The 24,844-nt window shown below is 40.5% G+C and overlaps 1 protein-coding gene across 1 annotated transcript in view; it reads right to left on the bottom strand.

The window, feature by feature from the left end:
* Positions 1-721: 721 nt before the first annotated feature.
* LOC146834645 (calcium-activated chloride channel regulator 1-like) overlaps positions 722-24,844 on the bottom strand; it is a 537,414-nt gene continuing 513,291 nt past the window's right edge. Inside the window, exons 13-14 of the mRNA XM_085602116.1 lie at positions 9,096-9,335; positions 722-3,602 (exon numbers count right to left, since the gene is read on the bottom strand). Coding sequence (XP_085458242.1) covers positions 3,133-3,602; positions 9,096-9,335 — 710 coding nt within the window. The 3' untranslated portion in view covers positions 722-3,132. The remainder of the gene's footprint in view (positions 3,603-9,095; positions 9,336-24,844) is intronic.

Below are 24,844 nucleotides of genomic sequence, written 5' to 3'. Positions count from 1 at the left end.
TTGACATTAAACTATGATGTTGATAACACCCCGGTCATGTTGAGGCATTAAGGCCTGGATCATAACAGACAATTTTGCGCTGTACCGATAAGTAAACACCAGGTGCTGACCAACAATCAACTTAAACAGAATTGCAGGAAGACTGAGAAGATTGAGCTCAGCCATATTATTCATCCTTGGACCCATAACTTCTGGCACTTTTTATGGTCATTTTCCAAGTACCCATGGTCCTGAATCTTGAAGCCATGCTTTACAAAAATCATTCCTTCATGCTGTGGGTTGTTACAGCCTCTATTGGTTACTGTTGGTGTAAAAGGTTCAGTTTGCATTTCTCTGACTTGTTTATCAGCATTTTTCTGGTCAAGGACAGACAGTTGTTTTTTGCTTGAAGGTTTCACCATTATATCACAAAATACAATCTATCGGGCATGCACTTTGATATTACAAAATAAAGAAGGACTGACAAGGAGGAAACCTGCTCCACACTTGCATTAAAATTATCCCTCACCATCATGGTATCAGAAAGCGGCACCAATGCCTTATCTGTAGTCATCAGGAATTATGATTGCTCTGTCATATTATTTATTTTCATCCTTCTATCCAGGTTAGCTTTCATTGGAGGGCATGATGTGCTCACTATGTATTACATTGTCTTAACTTAACATAGCATATCATATCAAAGTTTAACATAACACAAAATAACAGAATAGAACACATGCTATTTGATCTAAATCAAGCTTTATTTCTTACTTTTATCTAAATGAACAATATTAGTCTTTCTGACAATTGACTCAGATAAACACAAAATAATACGGGATGAACAGAATCCAATGTAAACTCTATTATCTTTGGTGATTTAAGAGAATGTTTCGCTTATTAGAGTTTAAAATCAAAGCATGTGTTTGTCTTTTTTACATTCTACTTCAGTATCAGGCATTAGAAACGCTACAATCGTGACGCAGAATAAAAAAACAATAATTAGGTATGATATTATAACAGCATGCATATTCACGTCTTCATTTGCCTACGCAGCAGAAAACCATAAGTCGTTCTATTATTATGCTTGACAGAGGCAGTCCTAATTAGTTGGGAATCTCAGACGCGCTGCATAATTTGATGTTGTATTGCATGATCACAGCCTTGAAATTATGTGGTTACGGTTGTTTATGCTTTCTATGTGTTCGACTTTCTCACCCTACAATGGCATGGGTTTCACCCTTTTTCTCGCCACACAATTGACTGAGCTTTAGTAAAACAACTGTTTTAGTAAAGCAACGGCCTTCATTCTGTTAAAAGTATTTATTTAGATAAAAGGAAACACACAGAATACAATGACTGTAACCTTGGAATATCTATTGACGTGACATACCACACGGACACAAGATTCAGTACACAATAAAACAACCATTGCCATCTCCTACCAACAGTTCCAGGAAGGAGGCATGACTAAATCTTAAGTCAAATAGGTAATGTTTTATCTCAAAAAGTAAGTTTAGAATCCCATGGGAAGACCAGGAAGGGTAGAATAGAGTAGAGAAGCATACAATACTGTGAAGGGGAAGACCAGTTAGGGTTAAAACCTATCATGGTGGGTGCATGGGTAGAGGATAGTGCAATCCGCATTCCATGAACCTCTACCCATGAATATCATCGATCAATGAGCAACACTATATACTTAAGGAATGTAACCACAAAGCCATAGAAATTTGAGTGTGGGAAAGGGGAGTATAGTTAGTGGGTTCCCCCGTACATTACCAATCAAAGTTAGGAAATCCACTGATATATGCCTCGCTAACTGTCAGCAAACATAGCATAAAAGAGTGGCCTCGATAATGCGTGTTAAATGTGAGTTAGGCTACAGTGGTCAAGTTCATGAAGGGAAATGTCTGCCTTCTCAACAAAACTCAGGGGAAACATAATATGAATTATGGTAGGACATATAATGGAATGAAATATTAAAATAGTTGAGGTGGCTTATAGCAGAAGGCATCAGATAGCTCGATGTCTCTAAACATGGCCATTAATCACCCCACACTAGATCAATAAATGACATCTGAATGTGGATCCTATAGATGATATGCTCCCGGTGGGCTAACCTCATTAACTATGTCAGCCATCTCTCAGGAGTGGGAGCGGAATATTGTCTCCAGTGGCGTGGGGTGCATCCCATGGCTGGCTCTAGAAATGCTACAGTCAACTTGTGAGCATGGTGGGAAAAACCGCTAACATCAGAAATATCATGTAATGTGGCGAAGTGGGCACTGGGTGGTATATTGAGTGTGCTGGTAAGGATTAATCTGCCTCATATATACCACCAGTAAGAATGTAAATGAGGGCAATTCCATACCACGTGTAGTTAATCAAAACCATCTAGATCACTTGATCACATCTCCAACAGCTTGAAGGATTATGTAAGCAATTGTGTGCAGCCTCAGTCCCAATATTCATAACTTTGACATACAGAAGCTTAAGCCATGCCTCTCGGACAAATGAGTCATGGGACAGTAACAGGGGGCATTGCCTCAGGGGTCCGCTTCTTTCCAAAAGTTTCCGCCAAATGCTGCCAAGCCGCTTTGTTCTAGGAAACAACTGACTGATGACAGCTCTCTCTATTTCAGAAATCACACAATGAACTGGAGTCATTGTGGCTGAATGAAGTTTGGGGAAATGCACTCAATGTGACACTCCATTTGACGTTTAACTTATTTGGAGACATAACTTTATTACCAAGCAATTCATTTGAACTTCTGTTCTTTGTTCTTTCAAAGCCGTAGCCGGCCTTAATCTCTGTAGAAAAAAATCTGCTAATAAGCCAGGGAATATAAACCAAAAATAGGAACTAACTGAATCTCGGATACAATATTTTTTTTATTTAAACTATATTAGAGTTGATTTATTGTAGACCAAAGCCAGTCCTCTAGGATCCGTTCCTAACACCAGTTGACACAGCTCTTGAGAATAGCACTGTACAGTTAAGGAGAGATCGGCCTCGCACTATGATGGAAGTAAGACCAGGAAGTTTCCCAATTATTTAAATCTTTACTTTACCTGAGGGAAAGTTGAAAATATTTTCAATTATACCTGTAGTTACTTCTGTTCATAAGAAATGTTCATCATTTGCCGTCTTCCTTTTTACATGCCTGTTTGACGTCTTCTATTGTTCCTGTTGCAGCTTAAGATGCACAGGGTTATACTTATAATAAGGGACATTATCACAAGAGCAACACACACTACTATTACCACCAATACAATATCAAAGGAGGGAGAGCTGGGATTAGTTGATGAAACTGATGAGGTGGTGGTAGTAGTATGAAGAGTGGTTGTGGGTGGAGCTGTGGATGGCGGTACACTTGGAGGAATAAATAGAGCTGCCTGGGCTGTATTCGATACATCAGCCTTAAGCGCTTTATTGTCAATGGCACGCACTGCAAAGTAGATGATGGTGCCATTTACCAGGGGTAGGTTCTCTGGAACGAAAGAGAATGTTTCTGCAAGTCCGGCAGGTTGAGGGGTCCGAGCGGAAACATTCACAGCGGTCGCCATCTCAAAGTTGTCTCTTAGTTCCCGGGGATTGATGCTCATTCTGAGGTCATATGAATCAGCTAAAATCAGAAAGAAAGGTTTTGTAAAATAAAATATTTAGATGCGTCTTGCTGTCCTTAAATAAGCCTCAACGTGATCTAATAACAACTAAAACAATGTTCTGCTTCATAAATGGCCAATATTTAGGGAACGTCAGAGCTTAATTGGTGCCAGTGGTTGAAGATGGTGGACAACAGCATTGATTTTTGGAGGCTCGTACTTATTTTTAGACTTTTCCCAGAGGAAGAGAGAGAAGGTTGGAAAAGGGATCAAAAAGGTGGGTGAGAAAAACAGGAAAAAAGTGACAAAGTGAGTAGGCATGGATGGAACACAGCCTGCAAGAGTGAGATAAAAAAGGGAGGGTGGCTAATGGTGAAGATAGAGCATTGAGGTGGAATTAATAGTAAGCAGCCTTGGTATTCAGTGACCCGACATTTGGCCGTGACATCATTGGGCTACTGAGAGCAACCTTTTGCCCTGGCATTTTTTGTTTTAGAATTACGTACTGGGAACAATAGTAATGCCTCTTCCTTATAACCACTGTGGACTGCTTTAATATGGCTTTTGATTTAACCAATCTCACTACTGGTTTTTAGAAAGTAAAGACTAGATAGATAAATAATGAACTTTATTCGATATGTAAAAACAATATCATAAAAGTACATACAGATAAAATTTGTTAATAGAATAAAATTTCAATTATTTTACAACAATCTCAAATTCAATTAAAATTACAGATACACGATAGAACTTTTAGGACAGGTATCAACTAAGTCTGCATTGTAGCCCTCAGCTTCATGGTCATTTTCAAGTAGGATGACATGGCTGCCAAGGCTAAAGGGGTATCCAGGGTCTTTAATTTATAATAAGCCACTCTATGTGAGCGTAAACCCCATGATTTGAGCAAAGGTTTCAAAAAAATAGTCCTTGGCAGTTGGTAAAATCTACAGAATAGGATACAGTGTATATTGGATTGCGTAGATAGGCCGTCACACGGGCATTTCTCCATGACAGTAGACCAACAGTTTGGGTTAGGAAAAGTTAAAAATCTGAAAAAAGAGTCAGTACGAAAACGGGTCAGGAGCATGCGAGTAAAAGGCGATGGTTCTAGGAGTAGATATTGCTGGATCCCATTTGTAATGGTCGAGTGTTGATATTCCACGATTGAACTCTTTTGTTTTTCAGAGACCCATCGCTGGCTGCTCAAGTGGTTTAGGACAAGACGTTTTAGCGTAACTCTTGCTATTTTACTTAAGGCTAAGGGGTCAGAAAAGAATTCTGTGTGTCCTAAGTTCGAAGACAAATTCTTTACATAATTCAACCATTTAATATTCCTGACCTTGTTCAGTTTAAGACAGTCTTTGATGATTTCTCTGTTAAAAGGAGTCTCTTGGTTGGTCCAGACTTTGTGCCATAGGATGAGTGGGGAGGAATTAATCGTATCCGCAATATGTGTAAGACCTAATTCAGTGTGTACCAAGTAGGTAGATGTACCAGAGGGGACGGCCAAGAGATAACGCAAAAAGGCGTTCTCGAGGCGTTGAATTTGGTCAACGGAGTCAATCCCCCAGATCCCAGCTCCATAAGTTCCAACTGAGATGCACTTCGCCCGATAAATCTGAAGTAAGGGGTTAATCGGGCGGCCCCCAAGTTTTTTTGAAAAGTTGGTCAATGCGCCTATGGCTTTGGACAAAGCTAACCCCCTAGCTTGAGCTGCGGCACGCCAGGTACCCCTTTTATTGAAAGTAATGCCCAAATAGGAGAAACTATCAATGCTGTCCAGTTTTTGACCGTTTAAAAAAATAGAGCATGGTTTTTTCCCAGTCCCTAGGCCACATGACATTGTAAAGGTTTTAGAGGTGTTAACATTTAGGCCTCTCTTTGACATATAGTCAGTGAATTCATTTACTGCCCTTTGTAGCCCCCTTCGTGTCTGGGACATAATTGCTGCATCGTCCGCGTAGAGCAGGATAGGTATTGGTTTACCATTTATTGTAGGGTAATCATGAAAAGTTCTATTTAAATGATGACCAACAGAATTGATGTAAAGGGTGAAAAGCAGGGGAGCTAATATGCAACCCTGCCTAACGCCACGCCTAATGAAAAAACTGTCAGTACATTCTCCCGTTCTGCCATACCTAACGCGGGCTGATGCGTCCCTATACAGTTCTTTAATAAATGAAAGGATGAAGGGGTCTAAACCTATCTTTGCAAGGGAAACCCATAAAAGCTCATGATCAACACAATCGAATGCCAAGCTCAGATCTACAAAGGTAATAAAGAGATTGCCTTTTTTGGCCTGAGTATATTTAGCTATTATGAGAGACAAGTTCAGGCCTTGCTCGATAGTACCTTTGCCGTGTCTGAAGCCATATTGCAGATTAGAAATGATGTCTTGGCCATTTATCCAATCGTGTATTCTAGTTAAAATAATTCGCCCAGCTACCTTCATGAGAGAGTCTAATAGTGAAATTGGGCGATAGTTGGCGGGATTATCTCTCTCGCCTTTTTTAAAAATCGGGACAACGACTGCCTCAGGCCAGGTGGGTATGAAACCTGTTATGTTCAGTGAGTTCAGAACGTTTGTAAGCAAAGGTGCCCAAAGGTCTGGCTGTGATTTAAAAACATCTATCGGTACGCAGTCAGGACCTGGCGCCTTCCCGGAAGAACTTTCTTTTAATGCCATCAATACTTCGACATATTCGAAGGAAATGTTCAAGGGAAAAAGAGTAGGAGTATTTGAATCTAGGAAGGGGTTAGGATTACTTCCCCTCTCATTCAGTTGATCACCCCGATCAAGGGGATTATATAGGGCACTGAAGTGTTTAACCCAGGTTTCAGCAGTTATGGCTGAGTCCAAAATTGGAGGCTGTGAAGATCGAAAAAAAGGGGAGTTGACTGCCCTCCAAAAAGCGGTGTTATCCCTCTTAATGGAAGCTTCCAAAAGAGCTTGCCAGGCCTCTGACTTCAGCTGATTTTTCCTGGCCTGGCGTATAGTGTGGTAATTTTTCCTAGCTTGCTGGACTTCCAAGCGATTTCTGGGATTATATTTTAAAGCAGCTTTCAGGAGTCGCAGAGCTTTAGAACAGTTCCTATCGAACCAACAGTTACTAGAGGAAGAGGATTTCCTTGGGGCACATTCGAGCTGTCTTTTTATTTCCAATAAGATTTTAGAAAAGGAGTGACTTATTGCGTGCGGATTGTCTGAGAGTGATAGACATGTTTGGATATGATCGTATGTGTTCTTCACCAGTGAATTTAAAAAGGTGGAAGGGACTACTTTGTCCCATTTAAGGTAAAGCCCCATGGTGGTTCCTGGCTGAAGAGGTCTAGAAAGTGACTAAATTCACACTCAACGCTGTCCACAACAATTTCGAAGGAAAAACCCCGAAGAATCTGGTCTTCTTCCGCTCAAGTTCAATTCCATTTTAGTGCATGCATTTGCAGCACTACTGAGATTAAGCGAATGTGACAACAGGCCCTTTAAAAGTGAGAATTGCTTTACCTTTTGATAGTTGTATAGCTTGTTGTTAAACCAGTTATCAATCCCTGTTACAGGTTATGTGACAGCACTTCCCTTGTTAGCATCCAGGCTACAAAGGCCGTGTGGTGACGCTTTTATTATCCCTGGGTTTATTGTGAAATAATGCAGCTGACTACTAATAGCAGTCATAAACACACTGTAGGCACAGAGTAATGCCTAACCGACGTGAGCCACTCCTCTGCTGCCTCACAGACCCTTTATACAGGTCAAATGAAGGGGAAGAATTTTCTACCATTTATGGGAACGCCTCTTTTGTGGCGCAGCCACAATGTAAAACTCAAATCAAGATGTACAAAGCTGTGCAAGGGTCGACTGGTGCCAACTTGCGTGGCTTTCTTAAAATAAAAAGTAAGACAATGCAGTGCCTGGTAGGTGTTACATGGGAGGAGCATGGACGCTCTGATGCATCCACTTATATATTTTGACAAAAACACAGATTTACTAAATGTAGTAAGCGTGGGTTTGCATCAAAGTGGTGCGCCTTCTCAAGTGAGGCGTAACAAGGAGAAATATCTTAATTTCTCTTTGTTAATTTCTCTTTCCATGTATGCTGCTTTTGGCAGCAAACATGGAGGAATATTCCATGGTGCAAGGGTGCCTGCACTGGCCCTAAGGTGCCTGAAGTTCACCAATCCAATGAGAAGTATGCAATATCGTAGTAGATATGGTGCAGTTCTGCTCACCCCCTTTCATGTAATGCAGAGCAGCAAGTTCCCTTGCTGAGTTGTGTTGCGAGAAAGGTGAGTAAATATGCCCGGTAGTGAACAAACCCAATATCACAGATAAGCCTGGTGATCACAAATTATACTCACTACCGTTTGGACCACACAAACAGCATCAGCCTTTGAGCAGGTGGTAACTGCTGATGCAAAATATTACTACGGTTAGCAAATGAGTTCAAGTCGGACACAAAACCCATTTGTGCTGGTTTTCCTGCATTTTTTAACAGGGAAGTGTACATTTGGTATCGACACACCTAGTGCAGATATTACACGGATGGGGTGTTTTTGCACCCACAATTGGCACTGTGGTATAAATAGTTTCATCATTAGATGTGTGAGGCAGGTTCACAGAACTACCTTTGAAAAGGGCACAATGAACCTCACAATTGTGCAGGAACAATCCCTGACCTGAGAGTTCTCGATCTACAATCACACGCAGTGGCGTAACGAAACTTGAAGGGGCCCCCTTGCAAGGTAAGTGGAGAGGCCCCCTCCGAGCTCAATCAGGAGCTCTCAGGGCGGAATGCTGTGTGGAGGGGGCCCCCTGGAGCTTGGGGGCCTCCCCGCACCGCGGGGAATGCGGGGGCCTGTGTTACGCCCCTGATCACACGCCGTATACAGGGAACATGCTAGGGTGGGATTGAGGGAGTGCTCCCCTGCACCCACGTTTCTAGGCTGGGCCTTTATGCATATTACAGTTGATGTCAGCATGAGCCAGTTCGTTCATTCACTTGTACAGGTCTTAAAGCGACCTTGCATGGAAATAAAGCCAATTATATTCCCAACCCTAAATTGGAGGTTGGAATGCATTTGTGTATTCCACCACTTATGCATTTCAAAGTGCAGAGAGGCCTGCAGTGCAAGCATGTAACATCTGCTCATGTTTCATGCCTTCGCCTAAAGCAACTCTTTTCTAGATAAGGGCTGCAATAAAGATGTCAGAGGTTCACTGAACGCAGATGTCATCACATCTCTATGTAACAAGCTGACCTTTGCATCTGCAATGCTCATCATTTTCTGCTATCCCCTGATGTGTGTGTGCAGACAATGTGCGCATAGGCAACACATTTTGTGCTCAAATTAATTTAGTAATTTAACACACTTGTGCAAAATGCAAACGTTTCTGATTTGCGCTAGTGCAGAAAACAATGATCTGTCCATAAACGTTTTAGAGTTGAGCTCATCGTTAGTGGTGTATTTTCTCCCTAAATCAACATTCTTGCAAGGAAACTAAACAGTAACCATACCTTTTCCCTGGTCTAGATCACCTCCCGGGGCCGTCCATGACAATTCGATTTTATTTCCAACAATTCGTGCCTCCAGGTCAGTAATTCTTGATGGAGGAAATATATCTATTACGGTCCCAGAAGGTGGGACCCCAAGCACTATAAATGAGCCTCCAGACGTGGTTCTGCTGAAGCTTTCCAGTTTCGCCTGAATGTCCTCGTCGGGAACTGTAGGCCTTGGTGGATTCATTTTGACGGCACCTGCAAAATAACGATTCTTTTCTTCACTCTTGACCCATCAATACTGTCTTTATCTTAAGTGTTGCTCAAATATATTCTTGAACTGACTTCCAGTGGAGAAACGCAAACACATGTCAAGCCTATATTTGAATATGGGCTTACATGCACAATGACATTCAGATTAATAACATCATCATTACAAAACAGATAATGGTGGAGGATTGTCTATAGCACGTGCACTTTTCTGAGAGGTGGACCTCCTTAACATTGTCTCCACATTAATGACATACAATCAAAGCGAGTTCATTGGCCCCACAGAGACCATCACATCATCTTTATTATACAATAATCTTACATTGTCACCAACATTTGTAGATGTTTGTAAAATATGTTCTAAAGCCTAATAAAAGAAGAAAGTAGTATTTGAGGGGAAAAAACTTGCTGTCATAATCTAAATGCTTACATTCTACCAAAGGTAAGGGGACTAAGAAAACAACCGGAACATTAATACAGGGAGAAACATCAGGATATAACAATGAATCAAAAGTCAATAAGAAATACACAGAGTGGGAAAAACAATGGGGAAGAGAAACAGGAGAAACATGCACTGACTCAAACATTAAAAGAAGCCAGCTATCATTAAAAAAACAGAAATATAAAAGAATTAAAATGATAGCTTTCTGTACATACTGCACACATGAGACAAACAATTTACAAACAATTTAACGTGCGGTGATTCATTTTACTTTCCAGGTGTAAAATAGCCACTTATGCATTGTGGTGTAAGCACTCCATGGCTGTCATATTGATATATTGCACAGCCAATAGCACGAGGTGAGAGAAAAATACTATTCCTGGCAGAGTTAAAGCCCATTCTTTCTATAGTTTAAAGAATTGGCAACAGTAGATTAGGCAGACAGCTCACTGTCAAGCCAGACCTTAAAAAGTATATGTTGCATCAAGTAGAAAGAGAGGAGTGTGAAGAAAGTGGAAACAAATTGGATCAAAGCAAACTAGAAATAAGAGGTACAGGAGAGGTTACCCCAAGGCTCAGGAGTAAAATAAAAATAAATAAGGAATGGTAAATTAGCCAAGAGATGAGGTAGTGTCAGAGTCAAACTAATAGTAGCGCAGAAAGATATTTGTTAATAATAAAGTATTATTTGCTTCAGTGCAGCACAACATCATTTTTTGTTGGAGGCTACCATTTTCAATAGGATGTTCATAGAGTTGGGATCCCCTTTGTATCAATGTGTGTTAAAATGATAAAATAGTGACATAAAATTACCAAAGAATGTACCACATCATGCTGCATAATTTGTATTTCCTTTCTGCATTCCTCATTCATCCGTGATACACAGTTTGATCGAATATTGCTGCATAATTCCAGAGGTCGAAAATTATTAAAACATTTGAAGCAATAAAGATAAAAGTCTTAGTTTTACAGCTCATTTAGGGGTCACCAGGGGTCTATATTGCTTCTTGTGACCCCTGGACTTTACCTTTGCTACCCCTGGTCTCGAAGGACGCAAAGACAGCAGCAGAAACAGAGGTACTCAGATGTAGTTCTTTTTAAGAGCAAATTTAAAATCAACTCCCAATAACCAAGCTTTTCCGAGGCACTAAAACAACTGTAAATCGAATCAAAGTTAATGTATCACCAGGCAGCTCAGATTATAAAATCTACCTCCAGTGAAGTTACTTTCAATTTCTTCCTGCTATTGCTATGGAAGGTTGTAGAAGTGTAGAAAAATACTCCCGCCAAAGGACTCTCTCTCTCTGTTTCATTATGTTTAGCTTTAATGGGACTTGAACTCTGGGAGTTGGCTACACTATTCATGGTGTCTGGTCAGCAGCATTACTTCCATGAGGTCCCTGGTGTGTTTACTTGGCGCCAACTGTAAGCATTTTCCTTCCGTGTAAAGAGCTGCAGAATTGGATGGACAAGAGTCACCGCAACAATGTATGGGTTCACAGCTCCAGCTGAAAGATTACTGCATTAAACTTAAATGTGCTTTAAAAGGAACCTATTGAATAAGCAGGTCACTGATAGGCCTTTATGTTGAAGCGCACATTACAAGCTCAATTGCTGATCTAGAAACATATATTTTCAATACCAAAATCAAACTGTACTTAGGGTTGTCACCTGACCAGTATTTTACCAGCATGGCTGGTATTTTCATGTTAAGGCCAGCCAAAATATGGCGAAAATCCGCCAAATACGGTATTTTTCACTTCTTTGAAATGTAAATTTATAGCAGCAAGTACATTAAGAAATGAATTCAAAAGTAATTTAGATCTGTATAAACTATCCCTAAATTATTCTTAAAGCAAACAGAAGCAGTATTGCCATGTTCAAAAAGAAAACAGAGCATCTTAAAAAAAATATTAGGAAAGTGCCTACTCCTTGCCGTCTTGAAATCTGAAAAGGTTAGTGAATGGCCAGAACCTTTCTCTGAGAAAGGCGACAACCCTGACTACACTGCACTCAATGAAGATTGATGCACATAGAAAGCTTCCAAACAACCTTATATTGTATGTGAACATCATGACCCAATCATTGCTTTTAAAAAAAAAAAACACTACTTTGAATTCAGTATTGGTAGTTTTGTTTTTACTGTTAGAAACATGCGTTCAAAAATACCATCTTGCGAAAGTGCATTTGGAAAATCTCCACGGCTTGCTTGAGGAGTAAACTATGACATGGGGCCTTTTGGCAGATGTTGACAGGGTTTCCCTTTAGCTACTGCAAATGTTGTACCTGTTTTATGAGATATGTTCCAAATTGTACTGCACCTGAAATGTTGGGGGAGACATATAGTACTGTTCCTTTATTGGGTCGGAGGCTTGGACCGATAGTTCTGGTTCTGTACCTGTTTTGAACATTAGAAGTTTGAACTGATTCTTCACAGGGGAGGAACACAGGCCCAGCTCAGCTGATTAGTGTGATAAAACTAAATAAAGTCAGGAGCGCGCCGGCCGCGAAACAAGATGGCCACTTGCTGATTTCCTCCGCGGGAGCTGAGGAATACTTCATTCTGTGTCGGGCGGTTTTTGGCTTGCCAGTACGTGCCGACTGCAGGAGATTTAGCCGCTATTTTGAGCAGCCTTTTGACTGCTACTTCAGGAAAAGAAAAAACAAGGACTTTTTTTTTCTTTTTTTAATGGTTTTACTTATCTTACTCACTAACATCTTTAAATGGAGCACATGGTTTGTATCTTTTTTTCTCTTCATCTAAGGGGTACCTCATCTCCCACCCCAATGTGAAGCATTGACTGTCTACATCATTCACAGATACCTCCTGTGCTAGCTGCATTTTTGGTCACTGTAATATTTAATCCCTTCTGGCTAAGCTCTACCACAGAGTTTTTATGAAGGATGCTGCACATTCCTCTAAGTCTTTGGCTTCTAACATTTCAAATGCTACAACGCCTAAAGAGTCTGGAGGCGGCGCAAATAAAAGAGTAAAGAAGGACCCTTCTTCACCTACAAAATCCCCATTACCCCAGACACTTGAAGATATCATGGAGGAGTTAAAAAATATGAGACCGTTCATGGTGGAGACGAGTGTGACCTTAGGAGGGTAAGTGGTCTGTTCTAGGTTCAAGACTTACTGAGGTGGAGCAACGGGTTAACAATTCACATGATGTCGCTGCCAGAGTTTCATATTTAACCAGGGAAGTTACACAGCTTAAAAGTAGGCCTGGGCGGAAAACTACGCTACGCTCGCGGAGTGTGCGTAGTTTGCGCAACTACGCGCTACGCGAATCACATGTAGCACAGTGCAAAAACACGTAGCATAGTATAGCGGTAATTTTTTGCTCACTCACGGTCCTCAACGTCAAGTTGGCGACCGCGAGCGAGCAAACTTAACATCCTGGCGAGACTTTTTCCTCATTCGCGATTGGCAACATCAAGTTGCCGATCACGAACGTGGAAAATAAACCTCCCGGTGAGATTCTCAAAGCGGAGAGGTCAGGTTCTCATTGAGAGTGGTCGCATATGCTCGCAACCGCTCGCGATGAGAAACTACCAGTCCACGTTGAGAAAGTTGCAACTCTAGTACAAATCTACTTGAGCGGCAGAAAACAACCGTTTGCACTCTGCACGATGCCGTTCGCAATGATTGCACAGTGCGGGCAAGCATCCGGCACTGTGCAATCATTGCAAACAGCATTTCCCTACTGCACTATGCAGTTCGCGTAGCTACGTGTAGCGTGCGTAGTGCAAAGTGCACTTCGCGTAGCTACGTGTAGCGTGTCTACGCGAATTATGCCCAGGGTTACTTAAAAGACTAGCTAGAGATTTGGAGAATTGTAATCACTGCAATAACTTGTGTATTTACAGTATTCTGGAAGGTTCAGAGGGCAGGACATGATTAAGTTCTCAAGTGCACATCCTCCAAAATTGTTGGGTTGAAATCCTTGATGGGGCTCATCGGGTTGGTCCTTCGCCTTCCACAACATCCAATAGACCTAGAGTGTTCATTGCTTTATTTTTACAGTACTCAGATCTCATGGAGTCCTCACAATGGCCCAAAAATATAAGCAGATGCTTTGGTCAGGGCACAAAATCTTTTTCAGTCAGGATATGTCCAAGGCTACCGCCACGAGGCGAAAATAATTTTTGGACTTGAGATCAGTATTGAGATCTATAAATGCTTGGTATGGGCTTATTCATCCAAGTTTTTTTAAGGTCACCTATAAGGACAGGACGACTACCTTTGTTGATCCTAAGGACCATAAGTTGTTCATCCATGAACATAAAGGAGAACATACAGAACTAAGCGAAACTTGATCTGCTCTACTCATATTCTTGTAGTCCTCATTGTTTTGCTGTTTCCTTACAGGTTCTACTTTCTCTTGGACTGTTGGATTCACTTGTGGTGACCGCCATCGTCCGTCCACTTTTAGTCTCCACTTTGCGTGTATGTTATCCTGATATTTAATTGCATGGGGACCACAGCACAGAAACTGCCCTCCTTGCCGCAACAGACAACATCTGCAACCTCCTGAACAGAGGAGAGACAGTAGCCTCAGTGGCCTTTGACACAGTCCCTCACTGCACCCTTACACGTAGTGTTCGCGACACAGGGATCCGGGACAAGGCCCTCAACTGGATCTACTCATCCCTCTCTGGCAGAACACAGTGGGTGAGACTCACTACCTTCCTCTTGGCCCCTACTCTGACCACCTGCGGAGTCCCCCAAGGACCCTCCCTCAGCCCCACGCTGTTCAACGATTACATGGCTCCACTCGCCCCCATCGTCAAAACCCACGGACTCAACATTGCTTCATAAGCAGACGACACCCAACTCATCCTCTCCCTATCCAACGAACCCACGCACACAGCCTCGGAATTATCTTGGACTCCTGGACTCCAAACTCAAAATGGACTGCCAGATCAACTCTGTCGCATCCTCCTGCTTCCACACCCTCCGCCTCCTACGCAAGACCTTCAAATGGATCCCCCTCAAACACGGAAAGACCTTCAATCACTCTCTCGTCACCAGCAGACTTGACTACAGCAATGCACTCTACGCCGGAATCAACAAAAACCTCACCCGCAAGCTTCAAAACATCCAGAACACCGCCACCAGACTAATCCTCAACCTGCCACGACACTGCCACATCTCCCAGCACCTGCGCATGCTCCACTGGCTCCCCATCGAGGCAAGAATCACCTTCAAGATTCTCACCTATGCACGCAAAGCCCTCCACAACACCAGACCAGCATACCTGAACAGCCAACTCAAATTCCCCGCACCCCAAAGGACCCTACGATCAGCCCAGCTCTCCCAAGCCGTGGTCCCTCACACCAGGAACCCCATATCGGGAAGCTGCTCTTTCTCCTTCCTCACGGCCAGAGCCTGGAACGCCCTCTCGCTCCACCTCAAACGGCATCACTCCCCATCTTCACGAGGGACCTCAAAACATGGCTCTTTGATAGACCTCCTCCTTGATGGACAGGACCCGGCACCTCTCTTCTCCCTTCCCCTAGCGCCGTGAGACCCTTACGGGTGAATAGTCACGCTTAACAAACCCATGATTGATTGATTGATTGGGGGTCTGTCTGGTGTTCCTGTTTACTTGGATTTGTGGTATTCTCTCCTCTATTAGTTTTGACCAAACTATTGCCCCCAACATTATTTATCTGTAATTCAATTTCCTCTTGGCTTCCCTTTCAGAGCCGGACGTCTTGATGTGTCCCCCCCGCTCCCAACCAGTGTCCTTCCTGTTTCTTATTTACATTGACGATTATGAATAAAGTCTTTCGGCTTTTTGCCATCTTTTTACTTTTCTGTACTCTGGGGAGTTGCATTTTGTACTCCCTACTTTTCTGTGTTTTCCCTACATCACTTTTTTCTCTTTTTATCACATTCTTTTTCTTCACATCTATTAATTGTAGCTTTATTTCTGCTTTTACTCACATTCTGGTATTCTCGCCTCTTCCACCAGTTAACAATACTTTTCTCTTACTCAGCCTCTGGTTAACTGTGTTAATACTCAGTTTTGACTCTATGTTTATCAGTTATATATATGCTTTTTTATGGCTAATTTACGTGTTGTTTCCTGGAACGTAAAAGGACTTTGGAATCCTTTGAAAAAACAGAGGGTGCTTACTTACCTTTCTAAGTTGAATTGCCAGATTGCTTTTATACAGGAGTCGCATCTTAAGGGTGGTGACAATGATTGTTTGCATAGACAGTGGGTGGGACATGTCTTCAGTTCTTCTGCGGTTAATAATAAAAATGGTGTCTTAATTTTAGTACATAAATCTCTGAACATTCAGGTGATCAATAAAACTAAAGATGATGTTGGTAGATGGGATGTATGACGTTACAACGCACACTTTTACAACGCATGCACTTACAACGCATTTTTTACAACGCATAATCCATTACAACGCATGACATTACAACGCAGGACACTACAACGCATTTTAAAAAAATACCTTTACAACGCATTACCATTACAACGCATACTACCTTTACAACGCATACCATTACAACGCATAATATTAAATTACATTTAAGGTAAGTATTAGATAGTATAGGGGTAAAAATTACTATTCTAACTCCAGGGGGTGCAACAGTAGGGTAAGTGTTGGATAGTGTAGGGGTAAAAATTACTATTCTAACTCCAGGGGGTGCAACAGTAGGGTAAGTGTTGGATAGTGTAGGGGTAAAAATTACTATTCTAACTCCAGGGGGTGCAACAGTAGGGTAAGTGTTGGATAGTGTAGGGGTAAAAATTACTATTCTAACTCCAGGGGGTGCATCAGTAGGGTAAGTGTTGGATAGTATAGGTGTAAAAATTACTATTCTAACTCCAGGGGGTGCATCAGTAGGGTAAGTGTTGGATAGTATAGGGGTAAAAATTACTATTCTAACTCCAGGGGGTGCATCAGTAGGGTAAGTGTTGGATAGTATAGGGGTAAAAATTACTATTCTAACTCCAGGGGGTGCATCAGTAGGGTAAGTGTTGGATAGTATAGGGGTAAAAATTACTATTCTAACTCCAGGAGGTGCATCAGTAGGGTAAGTGTTGGATAGTATAGGGGTAAAAATTACTATTCTAACTCCAGGGGGTGCAACAGTAGGGTAAGTGTTGGATAGTGTAGGGGTAAAAATTACTATTCTAACTCCAGGGGGTGCAACAGTAGGGTAAGTGTTGGATAGTGTAGGGGTAAAAATTACTATTCTAACTCCAGGGGGTGCAACAGTAGGGTAAGTGTTGGATAGTGTAGGGGTAAAAATTACTATTCTAACTCCAGGGGGTGCAACAGTAGGGTAAGTGTTGGATAGTGTAGGGGTAAAAATTACTATTCTAACTCCAGGGGGTGCAACAGTAGGGTAAGTGTTGGATAGTTTAGGGGTAAAAATTACTATTCTAACTCCAGGGGGTGCATCAGTAGGGTAAGTGTTGGATAGTATAGTGTAATATTATGCGTTGTAATGGTATGCGTTGTAATGGTAGTATGCGTTGTAATGGAATGCGTTGTAAAGGTAGTTTTTAAAAATGCGTTGTAGTGTCATGCGTTGTAATGTCATGCGTTGTAATGGATTATGCGTTGTAAAAAATGCGTTGTAATGGTAGTGCGTTGTAAAAGTTGCGTTGTAAAGGTTGTTCCCCTGGTAGATGGTTACTATTGAATATTATAATCAATGGTACTCTTTTCTTACTTTGTAATGTCTATGTCCCTACAGGGGTAGATTCCTAATTATGGGACCATTTTTCCTCTCTCCTACCTGACTGTTCATCTGACAATTTTATATTAGGGGGGGATTGCAGTCAATGAAGGGATCCCTTTTAAAATCGTAGATCTAAGGTTAGATATATACCCCAAAAAATGCAGAATCCTTTCAGAGGGTTAATTCCTTCAGATGTTTAAATCGATGCTTGGCGAGCAGTTCACCCAGATGTGTTCAATTCACCTACTTCTCTTCCGCACATACCTCGCAGTCCAGAATGGAATATTTATTTGTCACATAAATATACTTCAATCGGTTTCAAATGTAGAGATCGGCTCCATTCTGATTGCGGACCATGCCCCTGTTATTTTATACTTAGTTCTTCCTTACAACATTTCCCAGTGTAACAGGTGGAAATCAACAATGTATTATTATTAGATAAACTTGCAAGATAAACAGATTAACAATGCATCTATAGATTTTACTAACAAGTCTTTTCCTGTTAATCTTGTTGCTGACTCTCCGATGAATTATATATGGGAAGCCTATAATGCGACTTCTAGGGGATACCTTATAAGCTATGTAGCAATGAAAAAAAGAAACAACTTAAAGAGCCTTCACAATTGCTTAAACAAATCAAATTGCTGGAGAATGAGTATTTTTCCTCTAAAAAAACCCTGATATTCAGCCGAAATTAATTCAAGCTAAATTACAATACAACAAAATAATCTTGGAATGATGCATGTGGTACTTTACTTAAAATTAATGCAAAAATGTTTGGTGGCCGCAATTAGGCTGGGAAAATATTAGCCAACTATTTAAAAATAAAGGCACAGAAACCTAAAATACATGTCATCACAGATAAATATGGAGTTAATCACAACAGTGACAATTTCTTTTTAGAATGTTTCACACAATATTACACTAACCTATATTCAGTAGATTTTTTTCCCGCGACCGATCAACTAGACATTTCTTTTCAATCTATCCCCAAATCATCAGACCATACATTAGACCTCTCCATCCTGGACACTGATATAACTGAGATGGAGCTTAAATATGCTGTCCTCCAGCTTCCCAAAGACAAAGGTCCCGGTCCGGATGGTTTCTCTGTTCAATTTTACACTCATTTTGCACATCTTCTACTTCCAAAACTAGTTCTATTCATTTCCCACTATGTCACTCAAGAATACACACAAGGAACATTTTCCAAGGCTATGCTTTGCATACTTCCCCAAAAAAGGTAAAGATGTATCTAAATTCAGGAATTATAGGCCTATCTCTCATATTAATACAGATTTCAAAGTATTTGCAAAGGCACTTGCGACACACATTAAGCAGGTTATTCCAGATTCAATAGACATTCATCAATCAGGATTCATGAAACGATGTTTTATCTCAGATAACTCTGGAACCTTCCTCCATATAATCCATATGGCTTGTACATCTGACATATCATGTGCTGCCAAAACTTTAGTTGCTGGAAAAGCTTTTGATCGTGTTAATTGAGATTTTATGTTTGGTGCCTTAAAATGGCATGGTTTCAGTTCGAACATTCTTAGATATATTATTCTTCTATACTCTCAGCCTTCAACTTCAATTTTCGTTAATGTTAAGCAATCTTCATTCTTCCCTCTTTTTCAAAGCACTAGACAAGGCTGTCCTTTATCCCCTCTTCTTTTCATTTTATCCCTCAAACCCCTCCTAGAGAAAATCCGTAGATCGACAGCTTTTTCCAGATTCCAATATAAGCGTTTGGAAGTCTAATTCACCGCGTATGCGGATGATGTGTTACTATATGTGTCGAACTCACAAAATGCACTCCCTGCCTTTTTCCGTTTATTAAATGAGTACTCCTACGTATCTGGATATAAACTTAACATAGAGAAATCAAAGATACTGCCATTAAATAAGTTCTGCTTCCGGATATGTTCAAGGATACAGGTTTTACCTGGACCTCTAAACTCATCAAATGTCTAGAAATTCTCTACTCTAATTCTATTAAAGAAACCATTGAAATTAATTCAGATCAGGTCAAGTCAAAAATTTCCAGTCTGTCACTTAATTGATCTCCTATTTATCTTTCCTGATGGAGGAGATTAGCTACTATTAAAATGATGATGCTACCTATAATTCATTTTTTTTTCGATGCGTCCTGATAAACTCCCTCATGCATTCTTTAAGGCTGTCAATCGTTTACTTATAACTTCCTTATGGAACAAACAAAAATCTAGAATTTCTTTACTAAGGCTCCAACAGGCTAAGAATAATGGAGGGGACAATTTCCCCAATCTCAGACAGACTCACTCTCCTTTTTCCATCAAGCAAATATGGACCTTTTTTTCAGTTCCTTCCTTGGACGAATGTACAGTCTGGGGCCAATTAGAACAATCCCATATTCACCCTTTTTCACTTATGGATGCGGCCCATATCTCTCAAGCTCCTAGGACTTTTTTCACACCCCTACTTCTACACTCCCTTTCTGTTGTCACGCCTTTACTTCTTCAGTCTAACTCTATTTTAGAAAGTTTTTTACAAACGCCATTATGGTACAATAAGCATATTAAATTATATAATCATACTCTTTATTGGAAGGAATGGATTGACCAAGGAACAATAGTAATTAGCCATGTTATTTCAATTGATTCTGTATTAGAATTTAGGGATATCCAACTTAAATATGATGTCTCATCCTTTTATGTGGTGCAATATCACCTACTTAGGCCTACCATTATTCAGCTTCTTTTACAATCTTCCTCCTCCTCATCGACTCGCCTTTTACCCTCACTCCCTTTCTCTCATTGATTTTTCCTCATGAGTCAAGGCATCCTATATATACAAACTTATACGTTTCTCACATGAGAATAGACCTAAATCTAAAATTGAGTTACATTGGGAGTCGGACTTCAATCAAGAATTTTCACAATATACCTGGGCCAAGCTACACAATACCTCGCGCTCTGCTGCCACTACTCAAACTTTATTTTTTTTTTTACAACAGATTATATTATACCCCCAGTCAATTACATAAGTTTCACCTTACTTGTGCCCAAGAAAATAAGGATTTAATTCATATGTTTTTTGAGTTCCGAATGTTTGGTTATTAGTTTAGGATAAGATTAATAACATTTTATCTACAGATATTACGTTTAGCATTGTTCATCATTTCTTGGGTGATTGTCCCCCCTTTGGCATTCTCAAAAGACAATAGAGAAATTTATCGATTTGACAAATTATCACATCCAATTGGAAAGACGCTTCAAAAATCACTTTTATTGCTTGCTGGAATTTATGATGTCATCATCAAGGGTTACACAGAGCCTACACTACTACACTACATCTAATGATTAAAAGGGACTTGTTTTGGCTTCCTCTCACTTCATACTTATCCAGAACTGTTACCTCTCCCAGACCTGTTTGCACTGTTCGCACTGCTTTGCACCTTTCATGAGATAGCCACTTTTTTGCTTGGTTGTTTAGATATCAATTGATAGTTTATATATATGCTATTTATACCTGTAATAGAATTTCCTCTTTTTACTTCTTTCTTTTTTTCTTCTATTTCTTCTTTACTATTCTTTTATATACACCCTTAAAATGTAAAATTGCTACAGTTTTCCATATGTTTTGACTGTTCGACTCTATGCATTATGGTTTCCATTGGCTGTTTATAATGAACTATTACTTCTTTCTATGTACACTGTTCATTGTTTTATATCTTATGCTTACATAATGCTTGAGCTGATGTATATCATTTTACTCTGTATTGTTCCATAATTGTCTTCAATAAAACATCTTTAACAAAAAAAAGAACTCCTTAACTTGGAGACTGCCTTACTCCCTTTAACCTGATGATGTGCCAGTCTAATCTAAAATGCATTGACATGGATTTCTGGTGAAAAACGCTGAAGCTGTTTAGCAAAAACAAAATGACAGACACACCAGCCCTCCCCTTTGCCTTCTCTGAGTATCTGAACAGATATGCACTGGTGGTTCAAATCTCCATTCCTGACTGCAGCAGACTGTGCAGGGTCTCCTTCTACTCCGGGATAAACACAAGGGGTGTATCATAAGGGAAGGGGGTGTATGGAGTGGGACATCCTCCAAATACTTATTTCAGTTGGCTCTTGGTCAGTGAGGGGTTACATCATGCCATTATGCCTCCGTGTTGTCAAATATGTGCTTGGGTCATACCATACAACATGCTGCAAAGCACAGGGAAAAAAGAAGTTGTGTGTCAGAGTGCCCTCAGTCAGTCATGTTGGCGGTGACCCAAAAGGCTCCCCAGCAACCATCGACGTGGCTATCATTCTGAGCACTGGTACATCTTTACAATGGTGGCAGAACTTGGGACAGCCTCCAAACATGCAGCAGAGAATTTCAAATGCTGCCATGGTCAATTCAGCCTTTAATACTATAAGCCTGGTAAAATGAGGACCATAAATTTGGCTACTAATACAAGAGCCAATGCAGTTTGTCTTCTACGCTTTTTAAATAGTTATACATAGTTAGCTGTAATGCTATTCATTTTCCACAGATTAATTACAGTGTCTAGTAAAAGCAAAAACTGTGCAATCATGCACTATTTTGTTCCATGAACTCCTCTTTCTTTTTCTGTCCTCTTTTATTTTTTTAATTCTATCTTTGTTCTCTCGTTCATCATAAATGTAATTCTTCCTCTTTTTACTCCTCCCTCACCTTAATGCTCCCCCATCCCTTCTCCTTCGGATTGCTCTTTCTTCTTTCTATCATACATTCTCATTCGGCACATTCCCTATCCCTTCTTTCTCTTCTCTTTCTTATAACCCCTTTGATTTTTTCTCTAGCTCATCTTCTTATCCTATTATTTCTCGTCATTCTTCTATTGTCTACCTACGCTCATGCTCTAACCTTTCTTCCATTCACACCTTTTCCTTCTCTTTATGTTTCAACTACTACCCTCTAATTCTTGTCATCACCTCCTTTTCTCTCTCTTTCCTGCTCTTACTCATGCCTTTTCTTTCATTCTCCTCTTTCTTTTTTCTCCTTCCTTTCTCCCTTTTGCTCATTTAATTTTCACTCTTTCATTTTCCAGCCCACTTCTTTCTCCCTTTACATCTTTCTTTCTTGATTCCCCTTTTCTCTTTCACCTTTCTCCTTTTATCCTTTTTACAGCTGCCTTGCTGTACCTAAAGGATGTGGGGTGTGCATGTCTGAGTCCGTTAAAAAGGAATATGTCTCGTACTGCAAGTATAGATAGTGTCTGGCTGTGTTTGTGAAGAATATGTGCATATTAGTAATATGTTTTTGTGTGTCTTCTGTGTGTGTTAGGAATGTATGTTTGGCTGTGCTCATTTCGGAATAGATATCTGACCGAATGTGTGCTTGTTTGGAAGATGTGCCTTGCTCTGAGTATTAGAAATGTATGTCTCACCCTGTGTGTCTGTTTGTGTCTTTACTGAATGATCATCTGGCTGTGTTTTTTTAATGAATGTGTCTTCAGCTGTGCCTCTGTTAGAAATATATTTGTCGAGATGCGGACGGTGGCAAAACAAGGTGGCCGCTCCGTGAATTCCTCCGCGGCATCGGGAAAAGCTTCGGCAATGGAGGAGTGTTTCAATGCGCGGGTCGGATGCATGAATGGACGTCGGAAGCACCCGGGAGCGGAGAGGCAAGTTATTTAGGCTTTAAATCGGTCTAATTTTAGTCAAATTCTCCTTTGCTCCCGGGGCGCTCCGAGTCCTGACCGCCATCTTGAAAGCTTGTACTCTCAATTTCCTCACAAGGTCAACTATTAAGAGAGTTTGCGCTCTCGTTTTTGTGCAAGATGCAGCATTTTTCTCTTATTTCCTTGATGCTGCAGCGAGACAGCATTATTTTTCTTTTTCTGTGAAAATTCCTTGTCATTATTCACCATAAAGGGACTGAGGTGTATCTGAATGACTATAATGGCATTCTGAAGAGAATTTTTGATTTTTTTTTAAGTGTGCTCTATTCTACAAGCTGAGGTTATTGAATGCCCCAGGATGGTTAATGGCTAGCATATATTTATTGTGATACAAATTTAACAGTTGCTGGAATCACTTCCTCACATTTCTGGAAAATTCTGCTTTTGGCCGCCATTTTGTTCTCACTTTAAGAGACTTATCAATGTTATTGGACTACTTTTTTCTCTTAAGAATACTTTGACTGGGTCCTGTGTTTTTTCTAGCTTGTCTTAACAATGGAGTCTGCAAGTTCAAGAAAATTTCAAGGTGCCTCTGGTTCTAGCATTACTGGCCGTAAAGACACAGCAAGTAACACTAATAAAAGAGCTAAAAAAGATCCTTCTTCTCCATCTAAATCTCCTTTACCCTTAACATTGGATGACATTATGGAAGAACTGAAAAATATCTGCCCATTTATGGCAGAGTCTAATACAACACTTCAGAGAATTGATGAGAAATGGTCTGGATTGGATTCAAGCCTTACTGATGTTGAGCAAAGAATTAGCGATACGCAAGATGTGTACGCCAAAGTAAATGTCTTATCTAAAGAGGTTGCTCATCTGAAAAAAGCAACAGAAGATATGGAAAATCGATATCGACGTAACAACCTAAGAATTTGTGGTATTCCCGAAGGTTCTGAAGGCAATGATATGATCTCTTTTTTGAAGTTACATATCCCACAAATTGTCGGTCTACCTAAATCTGTAGATCTTAATATCCAGAGAGCACACAGAATTGGTCCTCGCATTGCGGACTCTCAAATAAGTCAAAAGGAATTATTGGCTACTAACTTTTATATTCCGACTTAATGGTGACTCTTGCTGAAGCCAAACACCGTAAACAGACGCTTTGGATGGGGCACAAAATCTTTTTCAGACAAGATGTTTCAAAACCTACTGCCAATCACCGGAAGGAATTTTTGGATCTCAGACCAAGGCTCCGATCTATGAATGCACGTTATGGTCTCATTCACCCTTGTTTTTTCAGAGTTACATATAAGGACAGAACAATGACAGTTGAGGAACCTGTGGACCTAAGAACTTCATACATATGCATAAAACTGAAGAAATGGAACTGAGTAAATTCGAAAATGCTCTTTTCTCTTATTTTCTTTGCAGGTTCTCCATTCGTATATTATTTTATGTTATCTCTGTTCTCGTTATACATCAGTTTCGTTGTCCATGTTTCCGTCTGGATGCGTTGTCCACCCCAATGTATGGCAAGTTCCTTCACACTGTATGTTTTCAACCCCTTTCTTAATAATACAGCCCCTCAATTATTTGTTGATACTTCAATAGTTTTCCTTTCCTGGTGTTGCCCAACGGAGCGGTGTCTACCCTTTTTGTCCTCCCATGTCATATGTCTTTTT

Source organism: Triturus cristatus, chromosome 4_2, assembly GCF_964204655.1.
Source record: "Triturus cristatus chromosome 4_2, aTriCri1.1, whole genome shotgun sequence".
NCBI lineage: Eukaryota > Metazoa > Chordata > Amphibia > Caudata > Salamandridae > Triturus > Triturus cristatus.
Note: the sequence above shows the minus strand (reverse complement) of the source record. Positions and strands in the feature narration are given on the sequence as shown.